Consider the following 20,516-nt stretch of genomic DNA (forward strand, 5'->3'; position numbering starts at 1 on the left):
AATAATAAAGTATAACCATTCTCGTCTAAGTCTCAAGTAGTAAGAAAATATGTTCATCACTTTATAAATATGAAATAATATTAATTTTTCACTTATTATATGATTAACTTTAAATTATACAATTACTTAAATAAATTATTACAAATTGTCCAAAAGGTCGTAAAATCATAATAATACCAAGTTACAAACTTGGGTCCGATGCCATAAAAGATTTGCTTAATTGAATTAGGGAGTCATAGTTGTTGACTCGTTGTTGAACTAATTGGAGCATATCATTCCAATGTCCTTTGTCAATCTATTTTTTAACTGAGTTCTTGATTGGGAACAAGTAAGTTATATTTAGCTTGATAATTATAATCTTGAATTCTCAAAAAGTGAAGAAAAAGCTGCTGGATTCATATTGTAGATTCCAATCAACCTATGCTGTTACTTGCCCAGGTCATGGACTTGGTTGGATCTTATATTACAACATTTGCAAGCTGAATTGAATATCTATAAACTTGGGTTAAGTAAGTGAGACACCAAAATGAGTTTGGGTACTGTGTAATTCCCAGTTTTAGAGAGATGAGAGTTTTATCTGCAGCTCCATGAAAGCTATAACTCCCCAACTATTGTCCCTGTCAACTACCACAAACTGAGTGAAAGCTACCCTTGAACAAATAAACCCTCCAGAATTAGTAGTTCCCACTAGGACATCATCTTCAACACCAACTTTCTATCTTCATCCTTTAATTGTGTCCTGTCCTTCTCATTCATCTTCTGTGCTTCTTACCAGTAACCAAACAAGACATGTTTTCTTGCCTGCTGCCAGCAGAAACCATAGGCATAGGCATAACTCCAGAGACAATGTGAGGTCCACTCAACTAATATATGTCCTGGTATCAAAAGGAAGTCACAACACAACAGAATCTAGCTCGTGGACTTCAAATTTTGACTTCTTTAACCTGGAACCATTTAGAATGGCATCCATGCCAGCAACATTGTTAATTCAAAGAATCTCCATTGTTAACAATTGACAGGCCACTTGACAGAAACAGAAGCATGTTGATGGTTCTTAACAAGAATGACCAGTACACAGAGAGAAATGAAGAAGCTTAGTTAAACAGATCTGACCAGAAACTATAGCATATACACTGCCAGTACAGCAAAGCCAAGGGCATGTCACCAATTCTTAATTATATTTATCTTGACTGCAAGAATCTATTCATCAGAAAGTGTTCAACAGAAAAAGAGCAGCATTTATCAACTCAGAAAAAAATAAAGAAGATAAAAAGCCAAGGAGAAAATAAATGTTGACAGAAGTGAAAATCAGCCCCAACACATGCAATTTGACATCAATCAGATCTTGATGGTAAAAAGGATCAAATAAATTTTAAAAAGGATATATTTTGATAATAAACATCTAAAAAATGTGGAAAAACCTAAACAACTGTTTCTGAAAGAAAACCCCCACATAACTTCCAGCCCACAATAAGACAAACCAAGAAAACAATGCAAGCTTACAAGAGTATGGTACTCCACCACAACTTTTCATGAAGACGTTAATAATCGCTTAATGCCAGTTTTCTGCTCTGAAGTTAGCCTGCTAGGGAACTTAATGTTGAACTTGATCCGTAAGTTCCCCTTTTTGCCAGGTTCCTTGGGGACGGGCATCCCTTCTCCTTTAACAACTTCTTCATAGGTGGGACCAACAACATTGTTGATAGGTATTGTTAGATTCCGACCATCAAGTGTGGTCACTTGTGCGGTATAGCCAGTCAGAGCTTCAACCAGAGAAATCTTCTGGGTGGCAATTAGATCGTTGCCATCCCTTTTGAAAACACTATGAGGCTTTTCATCGATAATGAAGACTAGATCAGAGGGTATGACACCCCGTTGTTCATTTCCCTTCTCTGGAAAAGTTATTTTTGTTCCCTTCTTCCACCCAGGCTTAATTTCGATTGTAAGAATTTCCTCCATAGTAGTGGGTCTCCTGCCAACAGAAGAATAATGGAAAATAAGCACTGTTGTTTAATAGACTGCTAAAATACAGAATCAACTGAGAATATCTGGATTATACGAAGAGAAAAAGACTAGTTGAGCACAAAAATACACATTGACATTCAAGTGACAAGTTCTGTTCTGAATGACTGAACATCAAACCAAACAGATGGATAAATCAACCATCGAGACTGTGTGCACCCCAAAATTTGATAGGTAGATAACTCATTCGAAGCATCATTGACCACCAATATGGAGAAGCATTGATCAATCTCAAGTACATGCTATGTTCTTTAGTTGGTATGACCAATATATCAATCACAAAGTGTGTTGAAACATTCACACAATGGATTGGGATAGAATTTCTAAATTTTGTAGCCATTATTAGTCAAAATGCGGAAAGAACCAATCATCATAATTGTTACTTGAATGATTTCTTGACCAAGAACATTATCAACTACCGAGCACAATTACATTAGGTTAGAAATCAAGAACGTTAGTGAGAAATTATACATGGACACCAATTGCCAATTGGAGGTCTGCATTAGATGCTTTTCTGCAAGGAATTTCTAGAATCAAGATAAATAGAAGAAACCAAACTGATACATCCCATGAAAGGAAGATTCACATAACAAAATTCAGATACAGGAAAACCTATCTCTAGGCTTGGCAGATACCTCCATTGATGGAACCCCAAAGGAATCAAGTGGTTTTTTCAATTATTTTTGCAAAATTTGCTTTTTTACCTTTAGTGGAGAATCTTTCATCCCCTCCATGTGTATTTTCTTCATATGCATAATAAATTCAGGCCCTAACCAGGATATATAGTATGGTGCGTGTGGCATCTTTGTTCAACTGTAAACAGACAAGCCTACATCACATACATAAGAGAATACTTAGCTGATGGACGTAACTAATCTGTCTTAAACCCCACTAAGCATATCAAGGTTACGAAACGAGATTCTCTTCCAGAAATTATAACTGAACAAGTCCAATTTTTTTAATATGCCAATTAATCAATCAAGTCAAGTCTCTCACACACCAAAAATTGCCAATTTTTGCTACTTATCCACAGACCAACTTACAGGTAATAATGCCAATTTAAAACACTAAATCTAATACATCGTTTTCAAAGACAAACAACCAAATCAAAGAAACCACCAATGAATAAAAGAAGATCAACACTTTACCCACTGGCATCAGTAACATCCCGAGAAATCTTCATCTTCTTAGTAGTCCCCTTATACAAATCCTCCAAACTACAAGGCAACATGCGTTCAATCGCAGCCGCCTTCCTTGGTACACCAGTCGGACCCCCTTCCGCACCGGCAGCCGCATTCCTGAACGAGGCGAATATATCATCCCCGAACATACCCCTTGAAAAACCCGACGCGCTCGCCCTCTGCCCGCCACCGATATCCCCCATTCCTCCAAACGGACTCGTAAACCCAAAGAATTCTGAAAATATGTCGTCGGCGCTGCGCGGATTAAACCGGAATGTGGTGGGCCCACCTCCATCCCTACCACCAGAAAATCCTCCGGCACCGGGAGGCGGCACCTGCCCCTTCAAACCTTCCTCGCCGAACTGATCATAAACCGCCCTCTTTTGTGGATCACTTAATACCTGGATTAAATAAATAAACAAACAACTCGAACTATAAACAAAACGAAAAAGAGGTAAGAGATACTAATTACATCATAGGCCTCGGAGATTTGTTTGAATTTGGCTTCGGCTTCTTTCTTGTTGTTAGGGTTTTTGTCGGGGTGCCATTTCATGGCGAGTTTGCGGTAGGCTTTCTTGAGGTCGTCGTCTTTGGCGGAGCGGTCCACCTGTAGAATCTTGTAGTAGTCCACACCCATACCTCCGTCTCCTCTCTGTATCTATCACCCCCTCCACTTTCACTCTTTTCTTCCTTCCTCTATTTCTATGAATTTGGGATTTTTGCTTTGCTTACTTCTCTCCGCTGTTGTAGATGTAACTAAAAACTAATTTTTATTTAACTGCTTTCTCTTATGTCTCTTATGGGCTTGACCTGTAGGGGAGCAGAAACATATCTTATGGTGTTTTAGGGAGCAAAAAGTTGGGCCTATGGCCCAGAATAGGAAAGCCAAATCCAACTCACGAACACAAAATTCTAACTCAAATCAAGTATGTTCAAATTTAAATCAATTAGACGACAAATATAATTAGTGTAATTGACGTCTAATTCAAGGAGTGACAAATCTCTAATACACTTATCGTGTAATTGATTAAGTTCAACCAGATTTGATTTGGATAGAATTTTTTCACTTACTACCCTCTAAATTTTAATAGTAAATGCAATTTAGAAGATTCGATGAACATAGCCATAACATATTAAATAGTAAATGATTGTTTAATAATATTTTTATAAAGTTTAAATGATAAAGCCAAAATTCTAAATCATAAGAGAAGGGATGACCTTTGATACAACCACACTTTGTTTGCAACATTTGGCAGTGAAACGGCTATTTGTGCAGCTCCAAGAAAGTTTTCATAAATCATAACCATTGGACTTGAAAATTGAAAAATTAAAGAGGTAGTATAGGTCTCAACTGCTTTCTAAGAGTCCTCATCAATCACCATTCCACTCAAGCTACGTGAAACACAGCTGCAAATTCTTGAGTTTTCATTTTCTAATTACACCACACCACAAGTTGCAAAGGCTGTCTGAAACTGAGCATAAACATATCTCAAGCGGCGAACATTGCTTAGTTACCACTAGCATCGAACATTAAATCCAGTCTGCTGCGTCTATCACGCATTTCATCCCGTAAACTTAAAAACTCCGATAATCATGTGATTGTTCCTGAGTTGGAGTCTAAGCATACTGTGAAGAACATTCATACAAAGTCGAAACGCAGGAGTAGTTTGACCGACTTGTACTTATCTCCTTTGTAATCATGGAGGGGCACAGCTCGAATCCCGGTTTTCAGCTCAGAAACAGGAAGGCATGTTTGGCCTCCAAAATCATCTTTATCCGACATGTCAAATTCATGGACTTCTATTCTGAGCAGTGCCAGTTCAGGAACTGTTAGTGGGAACTCAAATTCTTCATTCCATGCAGGCAGCCAATTGTCTTCAATTGTCTTAGTTCTTTTCATAGCTGAATCATAAGGTACTCCAGCAATTCCTATCTGCATGTCAAGAAAACAGCCACATTCAAATACTCTGAACTGAATTCGATCGCTGATATGGACTATTCCAGATGTTAAAGCCTGTGGGATTACCTTGACGTAGAAGTCTGGTGGTGAATACAGATCGAAATGAGTATGATGAAAATCCAGATTCCAACCTTCTCCCATGTATACCTTCACCTGAACATAGATTTTTCATAAGCCAAACTAAGGGATTTGCTAGAATTTGAATATGAAATATATGGAAAATGTCACCGACTTTCAGGGTCTTTCTAACTGGTAAACGTCTTTTAGGATCAAAGACTTCATCATCGGGGCCGAGATTTAGTAGAAAATCTGGCTTCTTCACATAACCACAACCCCCATTTGCTCGGAACATCCCTTGCATCAACCAAAGCGACCTGCCATGTCCCTGGAAAATAATGGTTCTTGTAATCAGCATATATGATATATGAGATCTTAATTCTGCCTCTCATTACATGAACAACAGGATAATATGAATGGACCTGCATGTTAAATGCAACCATCTGAGCTCCATGCATCCACCCTATTAAAGGATTGTAATTGGATGAATCAATTCTTGTGCCTTTGGGATATACTCTCATCAAGTTCCTCTGTGTGAATCTTTAAGAAGCGAATAGAATAAGTCGCTCGGTGTTATAATAAAGGAAAAGAAAAGGCATAACTGGCATTACCAAAAGCAATACACATTCATCAATAGACAACTATTTACATACTAATTTCACTGAACCATAATCAATGAGTTTGTACTGACCTGACAATTTCTGTTCCATGAGTTACAACAGCTTTTTCGAGCTTTTCTTCATTCAAGCTAACCCGATGAGCCTTTTGGGAATTAACTCTTAGCCACACTTTAATCCCTCCTTTCATTTTCTCCGCACGGATTGCAATCAGCTTCTTATATTCAGGTGCTACATTTTGCTGCAAACTATGATCTTCATCCTGATGATCATCTTCCTCTTGATACTCTCCATACTCACGGCTGAGGGTAGCAGCAAAATCTGAGATTTCCTTTCCCCAGGCTGCTTCTTCTGATGATTTATGCACTTTTATGCTACCATCTTCTTCTTTGTTGGAGCCCTTTGTTTCAAGAAATTCTTTTGGTGGTTTTGTCGAGATAATAACTCGTCTCTTTAACGATTCTGGAGATGGGAACTCTAGCAAGCATTCTGATGTAGAGACAACCAGAATGTCACCAAATGTTTCAGAGACCATCTGAAGGTTAACATGAACACAGTTATCAGAATAATATCAAACTTCTAAGAGATTAATTTTGTGAAATGCCTGTCCCGTGGTCTTAAAGTCCATTATCTCAGACAAACTCACCTCTGCTACTTTAGCCTGAAGATCTGGAGTAAGGTGGTCTTCTAGTGTGAGAATTACAGGATATTCTGATGCAACAAAGGCATTTTCTCTTATTGCACTCAAACATTTGATAAGTTTCACAGGAGGCGTTAATGTCCTGCCAGGGAAGAGCATTCAGTAACATGTACACATAGAAACAAAATATATAATAGTTGGCTTTTCTTTGATTTTATTCGAAGCAGCTTCAATTTTTTCTCATTCACTTCAACATATCTACACAGTCTTTTTCAAGTAACTGATGCAAGAACAGTAACAGAATTTCTGAGGAAGTGTTATATATATTAGAGGAAGCTGAAAGATTTTGCATACCCTCCATGCATTATATCCACATCATCTTTGGTGGAGTTCGGCCACATATCTAATTCAATAACTCGTACGCCTCGTTTCAGGGCTTCTACGACAGGTACTTCACTGCAGTCACTACTGATCTGATTCCCCGTAAGATAGGAATTGTGACCAGTATAAATGAAATAATGGGATAAAGGAGCAGTCATATCATGATGTACCTGGACAAGAAGCAGCAGCCATAATTTATGAACTTATGGAATCAATTGTAACACATGACATAAACAAAACCAGAAAGAATGTAAACAATACAATGTTATCAAGCTTTTAAAATGATTAGTTGGAAATATTTATGTTTATGTTCTATAATCAGAATGACGAAAGAAAATACATAAACACGAAAGCTCATTATGTGTCAGTCATCAATCGAAGCAGCATGGATTAGTTAAATACTTACCGTAGGAGGATAAGAGAGAGGAGAATTATTCTCACTCAGGAGGTACCGGAAGAACTCTTTGATGTAGAGACTTCTGCGCTGGAAAATGTTCAGATGCTTGTGTTGATTGAGGAAAGTCTCCATTACGGTCTCAGCTTCCTCCCTGGTGAGTTTATCCTCTCCCTGCACCTCCTTCAAGAATCTATACAAATGCTCAACATCCATCAATCCATTTTCAGAGTAATTTTGAAATAAAGTTTTGATGTCAGCGGGCACTTCAGCCTCTTTCACCCTGAATCTCCTTCTGAAACAAAAACATATTCTGTATGTTTGTTTTGACGTGTCTGTTTTCTTCATTTTTCGTGTTCTTTCTATTCTTTTTGCCACTCACTGAATAGAGAGAGTAAGGAGAATACTTGTGATTTATGGGATGTTTTTAGCTTGGAAGAGAATGATGACATGAAGTTTTTAAATCACCAGGTGAAGACTAATGAGGTGATTGAAGAGGAGCAATTCAGGACGGGAAAAACTGTCAACGTGTCATGTTCGACTTGGCTGTATGAAATTTGAGTGCTAATTATTCATAATCAAGTCAAACTCCAGAATGTCTAAACATAACATGGAGCATCATCATCCACAAGTGCATAGTTTATGCTCAAATGATCTCATTTGACGACTTAAATAATCTCAAGATAACATTAACCAGGATAAATTATCCAATCAGACAGCCTTGATTTCTTATTAGCACATCTGAGAACAAAATTTATTTAATCTCCAACTTTTGAGTGTCCATTCCAATCACCCCACATGCTACAAGGTGAGGTAAAGAATTAATTTGTGTGAACTTAAAACGTGGTTGACCATTAGATGAGAAATGATTGGTTGATTACATAAGTATCTGTGTTTATAGTGTGCAAACACTGTACAATATAGCTTCCATCTGTGTTTTGGAGGCTTCCAGTGTGCCATTCTTGAGGACCATCATGTAAGTTTCACGTTGGAATATGGGAACCTCACGCAAAGGCAAGGACAATGTAATGTCGGAAAATTGACTAAAGACTTGTATAAAGTTCACTTCACTATTGACGTCTTCAATGATCCGGCTTGCAAGGGATGAGCTGCAAAGTTCAGCTGCCTCTCGCCCCTTTTAAACTCCATGAAAGATTTGCTGAAATTGCTAAAGGGTCCGTCAAGATTGGAAGAAATAAGGAAAAAGTGTATCCAGGGATATTCCTAGCGAATCTTTATGCTCTGAGTTTGGACGTTCACAACAATGTATAGACTACATTCATCCAAGCACCACGCAATTTGAGTTTTCCCATAGATTTTATTTATAAGTCATTTTCTTTTTCTTTCTTTTCCTTGTCAGGGTTTGGAAAAATTAATTTCATTTGTGCTCCTAAAAGCACTGATAGAAGAGTATCACTCTCATCCACTCCCACTTGTTATAATATCCATTCCATGGACCAAAAATAAAAGTGTGTGGGTGGGGGGATTAATTGCAATAATTTTTATATGATATGCCTAACAAAGTGGGGATGATAAGTTTAGTTACATTCAACCTCAAGAACAAAAATTAATCCGCAACAAGGTAATAATTTGGATTTGAAAACACTGTTGAAAATAGTTGGTGGGTCCTATCGTTATCAATCAATTCGTTGAATTGACATTACTATTTTAAAGGAAAACCAAGATTGCTCACGACCCCCAAACCCATTTACTCAAAAAAAACAAAAAAAAAGGTTGGCCCGACCAATCTGAAGAAATTTGCATCTTTTGAAGCAGGCTGATAGCTTACATAATGTTCAATTACCACAAGAACAACAGGGTCCACTTCATGATTATGCGAAAACAGGCCCAAGTGTTGATGGGTATTCCCAGCAGTAATCACAAGCATACGCGGAGGAAGAGGGAGCACAAAGTTTTCGAGTCCCTTTGAAATTGAAAGCCATTACTTTCTACTATTATTGCAGAAACTCTGCAAATGAAACACGTACATGCATTTTGTTCAAGTTCCAAAATGCACTGCATGGGTGATGTGAATTTAGATAGAATTTGATTGTCTAGCTCCTGTCTGTTTCTCTGTAATACCAATATTATCCAGTACAAAATTAATTATCAAATACATAAAGATAGATCTGACAGAAATTCAGGTAAAAGCAAGAGACATGAACGACAACAGAGCGCTATCTCAACTTCATGATAACAACAATTAAAAGATGAGACAGGTTACTGATTTGAATTTGAGTGCCCACAATCTCATTACTACGCTAGGCTGGCAAGTCAGTTTTTCATACAGAGAAAGCGACCCAGCAACTTAACCGAAAGGACATCATGTAGCTTTTATCAGCATCTCTAATCAATCATATGCAGCTCCAACCATACAAAGATTTGGAAAAGTCTTGGCAACAGAAGATATTTCGGAAAGTTGAGCAGTATAGACAATCGCGAGATGTTGTTACTGGTTGAGAAAAGGTGAGACATTTATTATAGTTCACATCGCTTGCACTAAACGTGGGATAATTAAACTTGCATCTACCTTCCTCCACCGACAGCTCCTGCATGCGGGCACAAAAAGAATACAGTACCATAAAAGAATTTAGCTGAAGGAAAGGGATTATGCCTGAATTAGTTCAGCAGAGTACTTACCTGATTACAACTAGTGACAGGGAAAAAACAGAGAGAGGGAGGGAATTGAGGGTCATTGCAGACCTTTTCTTACACCTGACACGGACCATGTTTCCAAATTAGAATCCTTAGATAATTTAGTAAACCAGGCATGTCTTCTGAGGCATATCCATTTTATAGTACAATAAGCAGAGAAGTTCATAAGAACTGAGGCTCTGTAGTCATCTTATAATTCTTCATGGAAATCTTAATGATGCAGTATTTGTTAGAAAAAGTGGCCCAAATCCGGAAGCCCACCCACATCAAGCCCATTACCACCTGGAGGCCCCAACCCGGTACCCGACCCGCTCCACTCTGCCCGACCCGGTTTGACTTATATATGTACCCCCTTATCCTCAAACCCTAATCAGTTCTCTCTCTCTCTTCATTCGGTTCCGCCGCTTCTTCCTTCTCTCTCTCTCTAAACCGAGATGTCCGTTCGGTCTTCCTCTCCCGTCTGTTTCCGGCGGTTTCTAAGGGCCAACCTAATGGCTCTTAGGAAACCGCCGAAACCGCCTAACAAACTATATCTCCGGATGATTTCTAGCCTATATATACGGAGGTCTCATTTCCCCTAAATCTCTCGGCCGAAAAAGGAAATCTGTTTTCTACTCGTGTTCTTCGTGATATCTACTGTGAGAGTGTTCTGTGTGAAGTAAGAGTGTCCGATCTTTGTGTTCGGGTCTTGGTTGGGTGCCGAGTGTTGTGGAGCAACCGTGAGGGCTTGCCGTGTGTGGTTGGGTACGGTATTTGTGACCGTGTCCCTTTAAGATTGGATCTGGCTCTATCTCCTGAGCCACATCCAAACAGTTGATTCGTTGTTCTATTTCTTCTGTTTCTTTGTTATATTCTGTTCTGTAATATTTGTTATTCTTTTGGCCTGTAATATTCATGAGTTTCGTACTCCGTTCATCTGTAATAGTTGATAGGCTATTATTTGAAAGAAATACCACTGGAGGGTTATTCCCTACAGTGGTATCAGAGCCAGCATCTCTGACCCGTGGTGATCCTTGGTGGCGGTAACATTCGATAAACCCCTCCTCTGGTTTTTTTATTTCTCGCTCATTCTGTTTACAGTTTTATATTACGTTTATACTGCTTACCCTGTTACTATCCCTGTTTACCGCGGCAAAAACCCCCTGATATCCCTCTTGGCCGGACCCCTGAGGTCGTCGGGTATCTAGACGGGACTCAGGCTGGTGAGCCCCGGCTTGTGCTAAATCTGCTATTTACTGTTGACATTTGTTTTCGATACCTGTGATTTCTGATAATTGCTGTTGTTGTTCTTAACTGCATTTATCTTGGAAACCTGTGTGATATTTCTGAGGTTTATTTTTCTCATACATTCATCGACTACTGTTAGTTTCTTCTGTTGTACACTCTGCTGATTTAGGTTGAAATCTGAGTACCTTAATTGCTGTTATTCGGTAGTTGCTACTGTAAATTGTGTTTTCTGATTATTGCCCCAAAAATCTGCTTCTTTAAAAAAAATTTTCTGTCGTGTTTCTTTCAAAACCGAACGAATTTTTCCAAAACTGTTGTTTCAAAAATGGCTGGTTACAGCCTTCAACCGTTTGACGGAAAAACCGATTTCTCGATTTGGCAACAAAAAATGAAAGGCATACTCATTCAACAAAAAGTTTTCAAAGCTATAGATGGTAGGTATGTTGAAACCATTTCTGAAGAAAAGAAGCAAGAAAACGATGAATTTGCATATTCTTCTATTATGTTAAATCTTTCTGATACTGTTTTACGAAAAGTAGGTAAATTAGAATCCTCAAAAGCCTTATGGGACAAATTAGAAGAATTATACACTGAAATCTCATTGCCTAACAAACTATTCTTGCTAGAAAAATTCTTCAGATATAAACTCGATCTGTCTAAAAACATTGATGAAAACTTAGATGACTTCACTAAACTCATTCAAGATATTAAACTCACTGGTGATAAATATATAAATGAGTATTCCCCCATAGTACTTTTGAATGCCATACCCGAATCCTACTCAGATGTTAAGGCTGCCATTAAGTATGGAAGAGATAGTGTCAATCTAGAAACAGTAGTAAATGGTTTAAAAAGTAAAGAATTAGACCTTAAGGTTAATAAACCCAGTCAGAACCAACATGAGATAAATGCTGTCAGAGGTAGGACTAAGTTTAGGAATTTTAATCCTAGATATAATAGTAGAAGTAGAAGTAGAAATAACTATAGTAGGAGTAAGTCTAGGTCAAGAGAAACCAGCCTTAAAAATGATAAGATAAAAGATAGACGGTGTTATAATTGTGGAATAAAAGGCCATTATATAAAAGACTGCAGAAAACCTAGACGTGAAAACAAAGACAGAAATTATGATGATAAAGACAGAACCAATAATGTGACTATTGAATCAAATGGGGAAGTTTTTACTGTGTATGAAGTGAACTCTGTAAATTCCTTTGACATGAATGAATGGTTGATTGATTCTGGCTGCACATTTCATATGAGTCCTTTCAAAGACATTTTTTCTAATTTGAGATATGAGCATGTTGGCTTTGTGTCCATGGCTAATGAGAAAAAATGCGAAATAAAAGGTCTGGGTGACATTTCGTTATGTTTTGAGGAAGGATATAAAATGATTTTGAAAAATGTCAGGTATGTCCCTGACTTAAGTCATAACTTGATATCATGTGCTGCATTAGAGGAAGAGGGATTAGAAGGTAGATGGGGCAAGGGCATAATGAAAGTGATGAAAGGATCCTTAGTCGTTTTTAAAGCTGAACGAAAACGAAATTTGTATATTTGCACTGCTACATATGAAAATATTGCTGCATCTGCTCTTGAAAACAATAAAACCACTCTTTGGCATAAAAGGCTTGGTCACATCAGCATGAAGGGACTGGATTTTTTGAGAAAAGATGGAATTCTGAATGACTGTCTTGGAAAATTAGAATTTTGTGATGAATGTATCATGGGAAAACATCATAGAGTCCATTTTCCTGCATCCCCATCCCCAAACCCATCTATGTCTACTTGCATCTTAGATTATGTTCATGCGGATGTGTGGGGTCCTTCTAATGTGCCCACCCATGGTGGTAATCGATATTTTTTGTCAATTATTGATAACTACTCTCGTAAAGTGTTTGTTTTTCTGATGAAACATAAATCTGAAGTCTTCGATAAGTTCGAAAAATGGAAAATCTTTGTTGAAAATCAAACTAGTAAGAAATTAAAATCCCTTAGGACTGATAATGGATTAGAGTTTTGTAATCAACAGTTTTCTGAAATGTGTGACAAATTTGGCATAAAAAGGCATAAGACTAATCCTTATACCCCTCAACAAAATGGGGTAGCTGAACGCATGAATCGCACTTTACTTGAAAAAGTTAGATGCCTGTTAATCAGTTCTGGTTTACCTAAATCTTTTTGGGGTGAAGCTGTCTTAACTGCTGCACATCTCATAAACTTGTCTCCTTCTGTGCCCTTATTTGGTAAAACTCCTGATTTTATATGGAATGGAAAACTGCCTGATTTATCTGGTTTGCGCGTGTTTGGATGTTCTGCTTTTGTTCATCAAAATAGTGATAAACTTGAACCTAGATCCCTTAAATGTATTTTTATTGGTTATCCTGAAGGTGTAAAAGGCTATAGATTATGGGTTAGGTGTCAACCTGGTTTTAAGGTGTTAATTAGTCGAGATGTTACTTTTAACGAAAATGAAATGCCTTGTTTAGCTAGAACCAAACCCATAGAACAAGAAACCACTTTTAATAAAGTAGACCTAGAGGATAACCAAGAAGGGGAGGGATTAAGTAACAACCAAGAACAAAATATAGAAAATCAGGAAAACATAGGAGTCACAAACCCTCCACCAAATCCCCTCGATAATTACCAACTTGCTAGGGATAGGGATAGAAGACAAACTAGGATACCTTCAAGACTTAGGGATTTTCACACAAGCTTGAACATCGAACTAGGAGAACCATCTAGTGTCGAAGAAGCCTTAAAATCTGACAAATGGCTAAAGGCGATGAATGAAGAAATGAAATCTTTAAAAGACAACAAAACTTGGATCCTAGTTCCTAAACCCAAAAACGCTTCCATCGTTGATTGTAAATGGCTGTTCAAGATAAAGCAAGAAAACCCCATAAAATACAAAGCTAGATTAGTTGCTAAGGGCTTCACTCAAAAAGAAGGCATAGACTATAATGAAATTTTCTCACCTGTTGTCAAATACACTACTGTCAGGATTATACTTGCTCTTACTGCCTTTCATGATTGGGAATTAAAACAGATGGATGTGAAAACTGCATTCTTGCATGGTGACCTAGATGAAAATATCTACATGTATCAACCTTTTGGTTTTTCTGATACTTCTAAGCCTGACCACGTATGTTTACTGAAAAAATCTTTATATGGCTTGAAACAATCACCTCGTCAATGGAATAAAAAGTTTGATGAATTTATGCTGTCTTTAAGTTTCTCTAGGAGTAACTATGATCACTGCCTCTATTTTAAATATGTTGATACTACTCCGATTTTCTTAGTATTATATGTTGATGACATGCTAATTGCAAGTCCTAGCTTACATCTTATCCATTGTCTTCAAAATGATTTATGCAAAACCTTTGAAATGAAAGACCTTGGAAATGCAAAACAGATTCTCGGCATGAGCATTATTAGGGACAGAAAAACTTCTTCTATTCTCTTAAACCAGAAAACGTATCTTTTGGCTATCCTCAAAAAGTTTTCTATGGAAAATTCGAAACCCACTGCTGTTCCTTTGGCTGCTCATTTTCAACTTAGTAAAAGTCAATGCCCCCAATCTGAAAATGATATGCAAAAAATGAGTAAGATCCCCTACTCTAATGTGATTGGCTCTATTATGTTCCTAATGGTATGCACTAGACCTGATGTTGCCTATGCCATCAGTTGCTTGAGTAGATATATGTCAAATCCTGGCCCCCCTCATTGGGAAGCATTAAAATGGCTACTTAGATATTTGCGTGGATCTGAAAATGTTGGTATTAAATTTTCAAAACATTCTGCGCATGCACATCTCATTGGTTATGTAGATTCGAATTATGCTAATGATAGGGACAGCCGTAAATCCACTACATCCTACATGTTCACATTTTGCAATTCATACATTAGTTGGAAATCCCAACTTCAACATATTGTTGCTTTATCTACAACTGAAGCTGAGTACATTGCTACAACAGAGGCTTTTAAAGAAGCTCTATGGCTTAGTGGGCTTCTAAATGAAATTGGTTTCTTAAAAGAAAAACCTGTGATCTTCTCTGATAGTCAATCAGCAATTCAGCTATGTAAAAATCCCGTCTTTCATGATAGGACAAAACATATAGATGTCAGGTATCATTTCATTCGTGACATTGTCGGAAAAAATGAGATAAAATTAGAAAAGATTAGCTCAGATGAAAATCCTGCAGACATGGGTACAAAGTGCTTGCCTACCGAAAAATTCTGTAAGTGCTTAAAAATACTCTTATTAAATCCTGACTGATACCTCTGTACTGTTTAGTGCTGTTTATATTGCAGGTACAACTTTGGAGTATTTATTGGCAATGATGAGAAAACCAGATCCAAAAACCCCTGACCTATACCATTGGGTATTTGGTCCAAGGTGGGGTATGTTAGAAAAAGTGGCCCAAATCCGGAAGCCCACCCACATCAAGCCCATTACCACCTGGAGGCCCCAACCCGGTACCCGACCCGCTCCACTCTGCCCGACCCGGTTTGACTTATATATGTACCCCCTTATCCTCAAACCCTAATCAGTTCTCTCTCTCTCTTCATTCGGTTCCGCCGCTTCTTCCTTCTCTCTCTCTCTAAACCGAGATGTCCGTTCGGTCTTCCTCTCCCGTCTGTTTCCGGCGGTTTCTAAGGGCCAACCTAATGGCTCTTAGGAAACCGCCGAAACCGCCTAACAAACTATATCTCCGGATGATTTCTAGCCTATATATACGGAGGTCTCATTTCCCCTAAATCTCTCGGCCGAAAAAGGAAATCTGTTTTCTACTCGTGTTCTTCGTGATATCTACTGTGAGAGTGTTCTGTGTGAAGTAAGAGTGTCCGATCTTTGTGTTCGGGTCTTGGTTGGGTGCCGAGTGTTGTGGAGCAACCGTGAGGGCTTGCCGTGTGTGGTTGGGTACGGTATTTGTGACCGTGTCCCTTTAAGATTGGATCTGGCTCTATCTCCTGAGCCACATCCAAACAGTTGATTCGTTGTTCTATTTCTTCTGTTTCTTTGTTATATTCTGTTCTGTAATATTTGTTATTCTTTTGGCCTGTAATATTGAGGAGTTTCGTACTCCGTTCATCTGTAATAGTTGATAGGCTATTATTTGAAAGAAATACCACTGGAGGGTTATTCCCTACAGTATTAAGCACAACCATAGCATGCAAGAACAGGGACTGAAAGAGTTTCCATTGTTTTACGTCCAAAAAAGCCAAGAAAGAATGAAAAAACCCATAAGAGCCTCAAAAAGTAGGCATAGCATCAAGTTCAAACAATGAAACATAGACAATAACAAGAATTGGAAGATACAATCGCTTCTGGTCCAAGATGCCATAAAGTAGACCATGTCCCAGAAGTGGACATTTCACTGCTCTGCCATCACGTCACACTGCGATGACACAAAGTCTTGAAATCTAATCAATTAGATCAAATAACTCTCATGGCTCGTCCATTTGGTCGTGGCTCCTCTGACGCACTTGTGCTTCCCTCAACCAACATCGTTCCTGGCGTATGGCCAAAATATTTCCTCAAGTATGTTCCTCAATAATGGCTTGCATCACCGGGGAGACATCGAAGATCACGGCTCTCTAACATGCTTGTTCTTCCCTCAACCAGCGTTGTTCCTTGAGTATGTCTTCAATAGTTTCATCAGTGAAGGAAGAAGCACGCAAACATTAGTTTTGGGATGGGCCGCCTGCTTCATGGGCCTAGGAGGTGTTCATAAGTGGGCTCGTCCTCATCCGGTAGAGGCCTAATTAGCCAATTGTCCTCGATTTTAAATCGTGGTGAGCCTCAAGTTTGAAAAAGGGATGGTGTCCTGTCCTTGGAGTCCTTTTGTCTTAAGTGATAGCAGTTGTCGTTTGCTGCCTTGGGCTCGCTCCAAATTGCGCAAAGGATGCCAAGGTTTACAGCAATTGGAGTCACAAATCTCCAAGCACAATGGTTCCAGCATCAAAATGTCACTTTCGCGGACTGTCAAACTAAGAGTGATCTTGTGTCATCATTAAAATTTTCCACTATAAACCACATAATAAACATTTCAGACCGACATATATTTCCTTCACTACCACCCCTACCAAATAGTGTATGAGAAAGTACACGATGCATGTGATGGAAGCAAGGGTTCAAAATACCAGAGGATTTAGAACGAGTGGCATTGTAGGAAAATTATCTAGTCAAAAACAACGAAAAAGCTTTGGGGTTCAACTCAATGGGTTCCAGTCGTTCATCCCCGGCAGCCAAACCATAAATATGATTGAATTGTTCTAAAGTAAGATCAAAAGTAAAGATGCAAGAGAGGGTCAAAACACTTCAGTTCCTAAAGGATAACCTTCATCAGGTTCAACAGAGAATGAAGAATTATGTTGATAAAAGGCGGACTAAAAGAGAATTTGAGGTCGGTGATGAAGTCTTTTTGAAACTGCAACCTTACAGACAGACCTCTGTGTCTCTTACAAAGAAATTGAAACCGTATGCCAAGTATTTTGGACCATACAAGGTGACTTGAGCGAGTGGGTAAGGTTGTCTACAAGCTGGAGTTACCCCAAGCTCTAAAATACACTCTGTTTTCCACGTTCCATTGTTAAAGAAGAAGGTGGGATCAAAGTATTTTCCCTCTGTAATTTTGCCAGAGTTTGAGGACGAAGTTCTTAAAGTTTTTCTAGTTGCCATTCTTGCACGGTGTTTGGTCCCTAGGAACAATGTAGGCGTCCCCCAAGTGTTGACTCAGTGGTCTCACCCATCCACTGTCCAAGCTACCTACCTGGGAATACTACCATGAAATCGCTGCCGAGTTTCCAGACTTGGATCCTTGGGTGCAAGGATCTGAAAAAGGAAGGATAAATGTCGCATTTTCAGCTCAAAACATGACTTTAAGGGAGAGCCGTTCGATGGGGAGTTTAAATGTGAGCCGTGCGATCGAAGGAGGGCTCAAATTGGGGGAAATTTAAAAGTGCCCTAGCTCGATGCGTCGTTGTTTTGATGCGAAATAGGGCATGCCTGCAATTGGCAGATTTTGTCTGAAGCCGCTTCCAAAAATGTGCCGACAGATGCCACGTGTACAGTCGAGAGCTTGCCTGACTAGAATGGGTGTAGAGTTGCTGTTTCTTTTTTTTGCGTCCTTATGAAGAAGACGAGCTACCAATGAGATGAAAGCAAGGACAATTCACAGTCTTTTTGTTTCTGCAATTTTAATTGTAATTTCAGCTTTATTGTTTAGAGTTTTTGTCTCCATTTCCATGTAAAAGCTACGGATTGTAAGAGAAGACGGCATTAATGAAAATAGTCTTCAGTTTTCTTCCCCATCTCTCTGTTCTTCTTCACTTCTCACCTCCCGTTCTTGTTCCTTATTTTAAATTTCTGCAATTCTCAAGCTACACCATTACAAAACTACTTTAGAAGTAGACATACAAACACATTCGTGAGACTCGAAACCCATAAGCTCCTAACTCAACCTTGTCAATCCATTCAGGCCTCATGGACTCCAAGCATATTTCCAAATTCAGCAAAAACCACTAATAAAGAATCCAACAAGTCCCAATAACATTAAATGTGTTATAACCGCAGTAGCTGTGGATTTTCTTGCACTTGCATCCGCTCCAAATTTTCTTTCTCCCATGTAATCTCTGTTAAATGGAAAAATCATTACAGCTTCCTCTTTCCCACGTCAATTTATTATTTAGAGCGTTCTTGCTCTTCCTCATATCACCATACTTGAGTGTAATTAACCATATATAAAGCCCATACACATAAAACCTTATGAAACATAAAGTAATAAATCTTACCAAAACAAGCCACGATCTGGATAAAAAGACAACGCAGGACCAAGCATCGTCTTCCATTATCAATGAAACAGTGGCATCCGTCTCCGATAGGAGGGCGCTGCAAAAAGGATTTTCAGAATATTCCGGAATCCATTGAGAAAACGGCAACAGACAGCGACTCTTCAATACTCTCCCGATCCCAATTAATCCAGAAACATCACCAGAATATTCTCCTCCCTTTGGATGCCTGCCCTTCTTGTTTCAAGCGAAAATACAAGGAAGAACCTTATGAAAAGAAGTTGATTATGTTAGGAGGGTTTTATGATTATTTGTGGAGAGATCAAACTAGTGTGACTTCTTATCAAATCAAAAAGCCAAAAAATAAAAATAAAAAAATAGTGAGATTTCAAACACATACCTGTAAAGACTACACAAACATATAGTGACCGTTGGGTTAGGTCGGGTTGTGATTATATGAGGAAATGACTACACAAACAGTTGGGCAATAAACCAATGGGAAGGTTACGCGTGTATTACGCCGCTACCCCTCCTGTAAAGACAACGTCGATTTACTGATGTTTGTCTTGATGCGCGGAGTAGGGTGTGTCGCTGGGTGACAGGCTGTTGCCATGTCAGTCTATGTAGTTGGTACTGATAAAGAAATATCCTCCGCTCCAGAACCAGGTATGTACTTACTATGACAATGAAGCCAAAGTTGGACGACCACTTTCGCTATTATGAAAAAAGAATGTAAATACTAGAGATACATACACAACAACAAACTTATTTCACATTAATTTTCTGAATCAGCTCAATTTAATCATTTTATATATGTATTCGATATTTATTTAATCCTTGTCTTTAAAACACACAAATGAGGTTATTTAAAGTGTTTACACTTTATTAATAAAATTAGGTAGATCGGCCACACTCAATGTGAATGCGAAGTAGGTATTTATAAAATAATGGCAGTCGATAATAATAATGAATATTAAAAAAAAAAGGATAGTTATTAAAAAGTTATGATGATTGGAGAAATTAAAAATAATTATTTAATTTTTTTAAAAATAATAACATACCAATAAATTAAAAATACTGATAATGTGTTTTTCAATTATATATAGTATAGATATAGATGATTGGGGACGGTCCATGTTTGTGTAAAATATTATTTTATTTTTATAAATTTGATTATAATTAACAATAACTTGTGAAAAAAATTGTTTACTAGTCAAAATCAACATACTTGTTAAAATTATTGAGTTTGTAATTTGAAAGTTTACTATTACGAGAACGTGAGTTCAAATTTTATGATTGTAGGTGGTTTGTCTCCTTTTCATAATAGTAGTGCTTTGTTTTTTTATTTACTTTGAATATGTTCATTGATTTAACAAAGTTATTATTTTGAATTTGAATATATAAGATGATAATATAATAATAAATCTTAGAAAAAAATCTAATTCAATATATATTCGTTACCATAATGATGAATAAGATAGAAAAGTGAAAAAAATTACAATTTCAAAAGATTTAAAACAACCACAAAAAGTAAATATATGTTATAATATGTCAAGCGATAATTATTAAATAAAGTAAGTTATCACTATAA

General features: G+C 37.9%; 2 protein-coding genes and 1 long non-coding RNA gene across 7 annotated transcripts; all 3 read right to left on the bottom strand.

The window, feature by feature from the left end:
• Positions 386-3,964, bottom strand: LOC105161538 (dnaJ homolog subfamily B member 3). Of its 4 annotated transcripts, XM_011079253.2 has the most exons (4): positions 3,676-3,964; positions 3,171-3,604; positions 1,504-1,972; positions 386-944 (listed from the first exon to the last, which is right to left on the bottom strand). In XM_011079253.2, the coding sequence occupies exons 1-3, from the start codon at positions 3,838-3,840 to the stop codon at positions 1,531-1,533; spliced, it is 1,041 nt and encodes a 346-aa protein (XP_011077555.1). In that variant the 5' UTR covers positions 3,841-3,964; the 3' UTR covers positions 386-944; positions 1,504-1,530. The 4 variants fall into 4 exon arrangements, with proteins under 4 accessions (XP_011077555.1, XP_011077553.1, XP_020549618.1 ...); XM_011079251.2 differs by lacking the exon at positions 386-944 and having other exon boundaries at positions 1,371-1,972; XM_020693959.1 differs by lacking the exon at positions 386-944 and having other exon boundaries at positions 1,845-1,972; positions 3,175-3,604.
• On the bottom strand, positions 4,664-7,788 carry LOC105161539 (phosphoinositide phospholipase C 2). Its single transcript, XM_011079254.2, has 8 exons — positions 7,265-7,788; positions 6,832-7,028; positions 6,484-6,619; positions 5,912-6,372; positions 5,643-5,760; positions 5,396-5,548; positions 5,230-5,316; positions 4,664-5,136 (listed from the first exon to the last, which is right to left on the bottom strand). Exons 1-8 carry the CDS (start codon positions 7,598-7,600, stop codon positions 4,843-4,845), a joined length of 1,782 nt encoding a protein of 593 aa, XP_011077556.1. The 5' UTR covers positions 7,601-7,788; the 3' UTR covers positions 4,664-4,842.
• Positions 18,679-19,355, bottom strand: LOC110011988. Of its 2 annotated transcripts, XR_002287081.1 has the most exons (3): positions 19,326-19,355; positions 18,929-19,192; positions 18,679-18,769 (listed from the first exon to the last, which is right to left on the bottom strand). It is a non-coding gene; the product is annotated as an uncharacterized LOC110011988 (long non-coding RNA). The 2 variants fall into 2 exon arrangements; XR_002287080.1 differs by lacking the exon at positions 19,326-19,355 and having other exon boundaries at positions 18,929-19,311.

Source organism: Sesamum indicum, linkage group LG5 (genome assembly GCF_000512975.1).
Source record: "Sesamum indicum cultivar Zhongzhi No. 13 linkage group LG5, S_indicum_v1.0, whole genome shotgun sequence".
Taxonomy (NCBI): Eukaryota; Viridiplantae; Streptophyta; class Magnoliopsida; order Lamiales; family Pedaliaceae; genus Sesamum; species Sesamum indicum.

Excerpts from the sequence above, each read along its gene's own strand:
- LOC105161538 (XM_011079253.2), bottom strand. The coding sequence starts at position 3,840 with ATGGGTGTGGACTACTACAAGATTCTACAGGTGGACCGCTCCGCCAAA. Across the intron at positions 3,605-3,675 it reads AAATCTCCGAGGCCTATGAT|GTATTAAGTGATCCACAAAA; the intron begins GTAATTAGTATC and ends TATTTAATCCAG. Across the intron at positions 1,973-3,170 it reads GATGTTACTGATGCCAGTGG|GAGACCCACTACTATGGAGG; the intron begins GTAAAGTGTTGA and ends TTCTGTTGGCAG.
- LOC105161539 (XM_011079254.2), bottom strand. The coding sequence starts at position 7,600 with ATGAAGAAAACAGACACGTCAAAACAAACATACAGAATATGTTTTTGT. Across the intron at positions 5,317-5,395 it reads CAGTTAGAAAGACCCTGAAA|GTGAAGGTATACATGGGAGA; the intron begins GTCGGTGACATT and ends ATCTATGTTCAG. Across the intron at positions 5,137-5,229 it reads CACCAGACTTCTACGTCAAG|ATAGGAATTGCTGGAGTACC; the intron begins GTAATCCCACAG and ends CTTGACATGCAG.